This window comes from Diadema setosum, chromosome 11 (genome assembly GCF_964275005.1).
Source record: "Diadema setosum chromosome 11, eeDiaSeto1, whole genome shotgun sequence".
In the NCBI taxonomy this organism is placed as follows: domain Eukaryota; kingdom Metazoa; phylum Echinodermata; class Echinoidea; order Diadematoida; family Diadematidae; genus Diadema; species Diadema setosum.
In genome coordinates this window covers 11,142,823-11,153,515 of record NC_092695.1, presented here as the reverse complement: position 1 = coordinate 11,153,515, position 10,693 = coordinate 11,142,823, and the positions used below count along the sequence as shown (strand labels likewise).

Below are 10,693 nucleotides of genomic sequence, written 5' to 3'. Positions count from 1 at the left end.
TCGTTCGTTAAACTATTTGAATAATATGCTTGATTACACAATAGATAGATTTTGTTTGTATAACAGTAATAGTCTGGGTGGCTTAATCTCACCGAGAGTAGTTCGTTAATTAAAGTTAAAATGTTGCACTGTGATATCCTTTAGTATTTGTTCTTTAAAAAGCAAAAGCGACATGCTTATCACTGTTGTAAGATAACGTTTGTTTTTATTGCATCGTTTTCCCATTTCTTGCTGTAAAAAATATGACCACACGATGGCCGTTCTTGGGTCAGGAAATCGAAAGAATTCATTTTCCTTTTGACATTTGCATGTACAATGTATTATTTTTTATTGCAACTAACTGACGTTTTCATCAACGCAGTCCAATCCAAGTTTAATGTACGCGCATGATTTTTATTATGAATACTACACTAAAACGCCGAATGTTAATCATTGGTGCTTATCTACGTCTATGAACATGAAGGAAAATTCGTCAATCAGTTGCGATAAAAAAAGAGAATAACACGACGCAAGAATTCGTCAATTTGAACAATGTATTTTGCTGATATTCAAAGAAAGCTGCAGTGAATTACAACTCATTTTTAAGGTAGTCAAACATTGTGTTTACTCATCTCCAGCTGACAGTTAATCAGTTGTGCCAGATATTATCATATTCATATCTTTACATTCTTTTCTATTTGTCGTACAGATGGCTTGTCTCGATGTAAACCGTACGGGAGTCAGCTTGGAAGACATAATGAAGGAGATCGACGACAAGGACGTCGAATTCGTCCGCTTTGAGTTTGGTGATCTACACGGCATCGCTAGGTCAAAGATCGTACCCGCTCGTCACTTCCGGGACAAAGCAACTCGCGGCATCGGAATACCCATTGCTCACCTGGGCCTTGATAGCAAAGGTATCCCAGTCCCCGACGCCATGTATATCTCTGACGGCAAGTATTCGGACGCCCTGTGGCTACCCGACTTGTCAACCTTTCGCTTACTGCCATGGTGTGATAATACGGCCAGGGTCCTCATTGAGCCAGTCTTGGATGGAAAGCCGGTAGGTCTGTTCCCTAGAACGCTAGCCAGGAACCAAGTGAAGAGATTATACAACATGGGGCTGTCCCTTTTGACCGCGCACGAACACGAATTTTATGTCGTGAATCGCCAGACCGGGCAGCCTTTGACGCAGGACTTCAACCTTCGCGCCACTGTGCGGAACTACACCGACCCTCTTCTCATAAGTTCCCTGATGAGGGCCCTGCCTGCCGTGGGCGTGGACTCTGAAATGATAGACACTGAAAAGAGTCCAGGCCAAGTCGAGATCACATACAAGCCAAGCTTTGGCATAGAGGCCGGAGATGTTGCACATACGTACAAAACAACCATCAAGGAGGTTGCCATGCAAAGGGGATACGTGGCGAGCTTCATGAGCAAACCATGGCCGGAGCTGAACGGGAGCTCTGCCCACATTTGTCACTCATTGTGGGATGCTAATCGGCAGACCCCCTTGCTATATGATGCCAACCATCCCACCGGTATATCAAAGATCGGGCGCCATTGGATAGCCGGATTGCTAGCCCATGCTCCGGCCCTTAGCGTTATCATGGCTCCAACAGTCAACTGCCTGAAGAGATTCGAAGCAAACTCATTTGCGCCTTACAATGCCACGTGGGGAATTGATAATCGTACGTGCGCCATTCGCGCCAAAGTTTGTGGTCCTGACACCTATCTCGAGAACAGAATGGGAGCCAGCGGAAGCAACCCCTACCTCACCATCGCAGCGACGATCGCTGCCGGTATCGACGGCATCCAACGCGAACTAGTCCCACCGGAACATGTGGTCAACAACGCATACCTGGACGGCAACGTGCCCAGTGACACCGCCATCCTGCCGTCAACTATGGACGCTGCTTTGGAGGCGCTTGCCAAAGATGACGTCATGCGGGCAGCTCTTGGCGAAGAGTTCGTTAGGGAGTTCACTGTACTCAAGATTCATGAGATGAAGGAATACTCGAAGGCACACCTCAAGCAAGACCCTAAATGGGAATACAAAATGTACTTTGAATACATTTAGTTAACGGGTTCCTCTTCGACATAACAGTAATGTGTATTGATGATACATTTCATTTGGACACCATTTGCATGTGAACACTTGAATTACAAATTTACATAATTCTGCTATTGTTTGTTTTGAGCTGTAGAAACGTGAAAAAAAGAAAAGACAACCCGTTGACACAGGGCATTCAGCTTCCTGCAAACACAATAATGGTGGACGCAGCGCAAAACAGAAATGTTCCATAATTTCGAAAAACAAATGAAAATAATTATTTATTTGTTTATTCGCTCTTTTATCATTCTCTGCACTGGAGAATAATCAGCATGAATGTTGGCATCTCAGTATCTTCCAGTTAGTTCTTATTTCGCATCAGTCCCGAAAATTACAAGTACACGTACAAACAAAATTCATCATCCCGTTTACAATGCTTGACCAGGAACAGCGGAAAATGTTCAGTCAAGATACTGTAGTAGATCTATGTTCTCTGTTCAAGGTGTGTATAATTTCATTGGACAAAGTATATAAACAAGACGAGCATTAATATATCGTTCCAAGAAAAACTAACAAAAATCTAGATTCACTTTCAATAGTACTGCGTTTTTTTGTTTTTTTTTAGCACAAGGGCAACAAAGATGTCAACGTTTCAAGAGTTAATCCAAACTTCAAGTTAAAAGAGAATATTGTTTATTATTTACTCCATCGTATTAGATTCATATCAAACTTTCTAAAAACTTTTAGGCGAAAAGAAGATGGATAGGCGGGAGTCTATAACTATGTCAGGGAATAAATGCAGACGTGTGGTATTCACGACATAAGTATATTTTTCAATGTTTGTTTACATCATCTGGAGGTGTAAGCAAGCATTATACAATATTTAATCTGTTACTGTTCGTCACTTGATGTGAAAAATCATGCCATGTATTGAATACCTATTCCTATTGGTAACAAGATTCCCAGTCCCTACAACACCTATTTATACTGAAAGGATGCTTTTTATCCGTAGAGAAATGTAACGTAATGTGATTAGAGGTAACATAACATTAATTTTATAGATGGGTAGCAAAAATGTAAAAATCTTACGGTATGATGTTAAACTTAGTATTTCATCTTTGCATGTTTTTTATTCCTTGATTTTCACTTTCCATTTACACAAAAATATGTCCAATAAACTATTGTAAACATGGGACTTTAATCAGCATTTCCAATAATATGTATTTTTCCGAAAGAACAAAACATGTAAAACCCCACATATCACCTTAATTATTGGTGCTCACACACTGATAGCTGTTTGTTTGGTACTCAGTAGCACAATCAATAAAAACGAACGAGAGTGATCCTAATCAAAAGCCAAACACATTTTCGAAAGCAATTAGAACAATTTAAACGGTTTTATTACTTCCTTTTAAATCGAAATGGTTTCCTTGAAATTTCTGAAATCTGTTTCAAAGCAGTCGGCATGCTTTTGGCATCAAACCTTCCAATTTGATCAGATGAAGGGATTTTAACGTCGGGTATCAAAGAAAATGTATTTGATTCAGTCACTGTTCTTTTCCTCATTCTTTCCTCTTATTCCAACTTCTTTTTTGTCCTGTTATTTTAAGTTCCTATGGATATATCAATTTCTTTCGTTCTTCTTTCTTGTATTTGACAAGGTTCTTGTTTGGCTGACGATGACATCTACTTTATTGAAACTACGTTATGTTTTAAATTCTTCGGATTTCGATGTTTGTAACGCTGGTGGTAATGATAGTTGCTATTTACACATTATAATTGTGTCTTACGCTTTGTGAAAATTGAAACAACTTGTCACAATATAGATAGTAGACAAATAAGAAGGCAAATAATAAACGTCAGAGTATAGTTGTTCGTGTGTGTTTAACTCGTTCGGATATATGGATGCAATCAGTCATTATCATAGTATTGATCACAATATTGTCGCAATTCTGAAGTTTCGAGAGTTGCGTTTGAAATACTACCTCGTTCATTGACGGAAACAAATAACATGACAACCATTATGAGAATAATTTTAAATAAATTACAAGTGATATGTATTATATATCAACCGTTTTGCAAGCGCAATGTGCACCACAGAATGGAACAGCAATGAAAGTGCAAAGACAGAGCAAAAAATGACGATGAAAGACGGACGAAAGAATGCGTATATCGAGCTATTTAGTAGGTCTGAATTTAGCACTGTGTATGGTGTATAACGAGTAGGCCTAATGTAATCAATGATTTCCAAGTCAGATTAACAGGATTGCGCTCTTCTTTGATTTAAAGAGAATAATTTCTCCGTTCTAAATAAATATACATGAAATCAATATACGCATTGAATTCTGATGATAGAAAATAATAAAACCACGTTGGTTTGTGACTACCATCTAAGATTGAAGAGTTATGTTTGAAGTAGGCCTACTGACAATCAAATAAGAATGTTGTGACCTGATTAAAAGTGTGTTTTTTAAAACGTTATATTAAATGAGTTAGTCAAATACCGGTTAGTGATTGGCTAAACACAGTCACGTAATGGAGGCACATTGGTTATGTTCGCCCATGGGCAGAACATTTTTGTAATGTTCTCCCATGGGAAAACATTTTCACGTAACAAAATTAATGACAAACTATACCAAACGATTGAACCATCATATTTTTCACGCAATCGATAGGATAAATTTGCCTATACATTTGACTAACCCATATAATATAACAGATAATGACTTTTGTTGTCGGGAACATGTACCAAACGTTCCACCCTCAGGGTTTGAAATGCTATTTCGGGAGGCTTTAAGTCCCTCGACTTCGTCTCGGGACTTATAACCTGCCTCAAAAGCATTTCAAACCCTTCGGGTGGAACATTCGGTATGTTCCCTCCCCCGTCAGTCATCATCTATATAATACTGGATAGGTCAAGTGTTCTGCTGATGCACGTGCGTTCTGCTCAAACATCCCATATAAAGGGATTTGTTCTTTGCTCTTCACTTAACACCAGAAAATATCACTATCGATATCAATATTATATTTGTTTTCAACCGGGCAGAGACGGGGCCTCAACACATGCAGGGTGCAATTCAAATTTTACTCATATCATTTATTTGAAATTCCTTGCATGCTTTCTTAAAACACAAAAAGAGAAAAATATTAAAAACAAAGCCTAAGGAATCACCAACAGAAGATACTCAAAATATCAACTCCTGGAGGGGGTGAGAACAGCGCGTCTTGGGAGCGGAGCGTCTTACCATCGCCCGTGCGTTTTCGCGCCCTTTAGCGTTTGTCCACTCTATCGAAGTGACGTCTTTCGAGCAGCTGCACCGTCCTGTCCATCTACTTCCTAAAGCGAAGGCGTTCGAGTAACACCAGGTTACTACCGATGTCGGGTCGTGTTTATCGGCAGCTAACCTTACACCTCAGCCCTATCCAATCAACAAAGTACGCACCACTTGTCTACTAATTGCGTTGGCCATAATACCCTTGAATACATCAAGTTCTTTGCTTGGAGTGTTCGTAGTAAATCAGCAATATAAGATAGTTATGGATAAACTGCTAAGTGCGTCATATAAGTATGTCGTCATAATTTGTCCACTGAGAGTGAGCTTAGAAGCTTAAGAATACAAAGAAGTTAACAAGCATCGACGTCTTGTGTTTTAAAATATGATTCTTCTCTCATCACCTTAGATTTTTAAAGTAAAACTTTCTCAGCGCGGGGACATTCGTGGACAAGAGAATTCTTGGACACGTATATATTATTATATATTAATAGTTTTACATTTCATAACATCACGATATATATGTATATGTATATATATATATATATATATATATATATATATATATATATATATATTGTTGTGTTTATATGATGTTTAAAAAAATAGAGTTGCGAATTAGTATTAACTCACAAACACACACACGCACACACACACATATATATATATATACATGTATATATATGTATATATGAGAGAGAAAGAAAGAAAGAGAGAGAGAGAGAGAGAGAGAGGGAAGAAATTTTAAATCATGTATGCATAAAACACATCAGTGTACGCACATAATTATCAATGAGATATATTAGATAAATAGCGTGACACAAGGAGATTACAATGAGTGTACGCAGTTGACACTCTCTTTGAAGGGCGTGTTTGAAATCCTTCGCCTTCGATATTTACATTGCTTTCATTTTTTTGTCAAAGAGAAAACAAATGTATAACCATTAAAGTACCCGCAGATGATTAGAACTTTGGTGCCATTTGCCTTTATTTCACAAATTATTTGCACAGTCATGTTGTTATACAACATAAGCTTAAAATACACCTCCTAAAAAAAAAAAAAAAATGAAATGCAAGTGACGTTCATCTGTGCTGCAAGAGCATCACTACAAGTTATTGTATTGTGATACTGACAGTTGGTAATTTGGCCAGTGCGGGATTTTTTATTTTTGCCATCATCGACAAACGGGATTTACAGCATTAAAATGGGGCACTGGCGTTGTGTTAAGCTTAGAGATATAGAGATTTTTTTTTTTCCAGTCACGGGTTCTTGTCATGACTCAGTCTTTCTACACATACCACGATGTCATCAACTGCTGTTTCCATTTACTTTATAGATAAAAGATAAAATCTGTCTGGCGCCTTGCACAACCCAAACTGACAGGGTGATTGCAGGAAAATATTCATAAATAAAGGCATCTTCACACAAACTCAAACATAATAATATCTGTTCTGGATATGACTGCAGTACTATTATGCTTCAGGATATGACTGCAATACTATTATGCTTCAGTTAAGTCGTTACTACGGCTTACCATTAATCGCCTCATTTCTTTTTTTTTTAATAATTATCATTATTATGGTGTTTTTTTTTTCTAACGGGATTTTCAAGTCATTTGCTAGTTTGAGTTGCTAAGTGAGTGCCACAAGTCAAACAACATGACAACGAATTTCCTGTGATGCAATCATTATGGTTTCTACAGATGATCACGAGAACGTTTACTTTCCCTGTTTTCTAATTAATGATGACAGTATTGTCGAAGGCGTATATATTAAACAACAAGCAGCCATCCGATGGAATCCCCAGACATAATATGAGAACCACTAGAACTCCTCTCGCTTTCTCTCATGAAAGGAAACCACATCCGAGCTTTGGATATGAGGGAGTTGGAGCTTCGTAAAATGTCAGCTAAATTCGGAAGAATAGTTCACCGCATGTCAATCATCTCTTCCCTCGTAATGCGTAGACCCACGCTCCAATACTTTGTTGTGTCCATCAATATTATCTTATACGCCATGCAGTTTCATCCTAAGGACAGTTTCTTTGACCACATGTCGTGGGAGTACTTAATTGTGATGTACAAGTGACAAGCACTGTGACTTTCTTTTTCGCAAATTTTACGACATTCTCTTCTCAAAACCTATACGACTAGTCTCTACTGGAATAGTACTTCCGTCAAAATTGTCCGTGTACGCAAATTGACGCAAGTTAACGCTCCCATGTCTGATCTCTTTTTTTTTTTCGGGGGGGGGGGGGGTAAACAAAGTATCATGAACCAAATATTATTAAGTCTAAATTATAGCCTGCTAAATGTTTTCTTCACTTTTTAGGATCATAAAACACTTGGGAATGACAATTATTGTCACCTGATAATTAATTGATGGTCCTCTCTTAGCAGGTATGATTTCTGGAAGGGGATGTCTGTATGCCATTATCCTGTTCATAATAAGCACAATCTATTGGTACCATGTGTAAATTTATGTGTAAATGGAAATGAAATAAATGAAATTAGATAAGTGAATGATATGTTTGATGACTGATTTACTGCCGATAGATATGATATGTTTGATGTTAATGTATATTATTGGCTGATTTTGTGCTTTTTGTTCTTGGGTCAAACAGAAAAATAAACAAAATGATCATCAAAAAAAAAAACCAACAAACATAATTATACCAATAATATCACACATAATATCTCCCAATGCGTAAAAAAAAGTTCAGAATCTTTATACTTCTCCCTCTCTCTGGCTCCGTAGCTCTTATCTGTAGGCAGGGGAGAGATTGTGCGTGAGCAGTTACAGGTATTTTTACGCGACTCTGTAAGCCGTTTTCTGTTGTCAACTAATAATGACATCACCGTTCATTGATTCTCGAGCTTTTTGTCTACAAAGCCGTGTTTAATAATAGGGCAGTCCACTTCTGCCCCTTTCCTGCCTCACTAGTAAAGCAGCTAGTGCGCTGAATAGGGCTGCGAGCCCTCTCCAGCGTTGTGTGTAGTTAGTGTGTATGTGCATAATGTGTATGTTGCATTCTTGTGCGTGTAGCTTTTGAAATGCATGATACTTAACTCTGTTAAGTTTCGACGTTATGAGGGGCCAACAAGTTGCTCTTGAGCATTCGATCCTGTGGTGTTTTTAGCTGAATGGACGTGACCAAACATCGTGGAAATGACTGAGTGAGTGTGAAACCTCGTATTTTAGACCTATGAATCACCTGATGATCACATCCAAAAGATGTAAGTTGGTTGAAAGTGATCCCTGCCTGCAGCGTGGCAATACAATTATGATACTGTTCACACCTGCCGGACGTTTGCTGTAGTGTATTTGGGAATATGGGCCCCTGCTGTGGCAATATTTTTGATTGTTTTCATGCAGAATTATCATGTAAGAGTCACGTAATTAGGTATTCCCAGTTACTCATTTGCAACAATGTGCAGCTATCCAATGCATTGTACATGCATTAGGTTCCACCCGTTGCTCCCATGTACAAGTCACCCATTCCATTCAGGACGTGCGGGGCTGTTCACCACGTTCGCACTCGCTTTGCACCCGGAAGTGTGCCGCACACTATTTACCCGCACAACGGCGGTATGCCTGTATCCGCTCCGTGTCCTAGGGGAAGAAATGGACCGTGAAGGGTCAGGTATAATTCAATCCAACGCCTGCTTTCATCATTACGTTAAAAGTGAATGATAATGGATTTCTAACATGCATTTCATCCAAAATTCACACTTCCGCGTCATCTCGGCAGTCTCGTCAGATTTCAGTTAAAGGGGTTGGTGTCTTTGAGGTGGACCAGGGAGGTGAGTCTCACCTCCCTGGGTGGACATACAATTATGCCTATACTGTATACTTCTTTCATTATAGAAGTGGATCGTCGCAGCAGCGAGACATACAAAATTGTACTTTTATCGCAGATTAACCATGTCTCACGTTGTTTTGCACATAGATAGAATAACTCAGTTGCCCTGACCTTTCCCCGTCTGCCTATAATGATTAAAAAAAAATGATTTTGTGATAGAAAATTTAAAATCTAAGACAACTCGGTGTCGTAATCGACTACTACAGGGACACAAAAGTCATCGATCCGGCATTGACAAACAATTATAACACTTGGGTCTCACGTAAGTACACGTAGGGACCTCGTTTACTTTTCCCCCCATGCCCTCATAAGCGTATTTTCATGACCACGCTGGTACATTCACAACATTTCATATTCAAACAAATTGAGAGTACCACTCACGTATCGTGACATGCAGTCCTATTATGTTGTGTTTACATACTTATGCAATGAGTCACGATTCTGACCTCCGTGTCAAATCTAAAATTAAATGATTCTTGCAGTTTGATACTTTGGAAGATAACGCCAAAATACAAGACGCTTCTCAGTTACTGGGCTGGGAGACAATTATTTTCTCGACCTGTTTCTTTAATTACAAGATATGTATGAGCTTTGTCGGGGCTAATTTGGCTGCAACCCCGTGTGTGACGTGGGAGCAGTTGTGATGGGTGATGGTGGGCCTAGTCATGATCTAGTGATCATTCAGAATGATAGTGAAAGATGAGACGTGTTGGCTTGTATATAGTCGCGGAAACCTGGCGGCTTTCGGGATATTTCTTTTGAATCACGCCCTGTTACTTTTTCAAAGTTGCTTGAATAACACCATGCACTATATTTCGACACAATTACACGAATGAGTTACGTATGTCTCCTTCTCGCGGCTCAGTGATCTTGACGTATTAAAGTGATAGTTGCGACTTGAGGTTTCAAGTCCCCCGCGAAATCAATTCGACACGCCCTCAAAGTCGCGCTCCTCAGATCTTAGCCGCTGTTGCCTGGACACCGCTAATCATATAATTTAGTGGAAGTAAATTGTCTTGAAACTAAGATGTATGAACGATAACAGTTGTCCTTGGGGTTGCAAATAGCATCCCTGATGGGCGGGAAGCCAGACACACTTCTGCCTCACATTAATTTTAGGCGGCCCCTAACCACGAGACTTCCATTACTGATTTTGTAATCTACAGTATATACACCGCTCTAAGGATCTTTTGAAAATGGCATCGACCGTACAATGTACACGATGCATAGAGACAGAGAGTTACAGTTACTTACAATTCCAATTCTGTCAGTCACAAAGATTATAATACACGTACATGTACGATAGTACGAGACTAGCCCGTATCCATACAGCCAAAAAAACAAGTAACAACATTTCTTACTGTTGTTACTTGTGGACATCATTATGATTAATGTTTGCAGTGCGTCTCTCCTTCGTACACAGTGTGACAAAGTATGGTATGCAAAAAACGGTTTATTGCAGCCATACTGCCCTACTTTGGCAAAAGGAAGCAAGTGACATACCATCCGAATGAGTTGTTGATGTTT

At 39.1% G+C, this 10,693-nt stretch overlaps 1 protein-coding gene across 1 annotated transcript; it reads left to right on the top strand.

Annotated features, from left to right (window-relative positions):
- Positions 1-688: 688 nt before the first annotated feature.
- Positions 689-2,059, top strand: LOC140235034 (lengsin-like). The gene has a single exon (XM_072315073.1). The coding sequence runs from the start codon at positions 689-691 to the stop codon at positions 2,057-2,059; it is 1,371 nt and encodes a 456-aa protein (XP_072171174.1).
- The last annotated feature ends 8,634 nt before the right edge of the window (positions 2,060-10,693 follow it).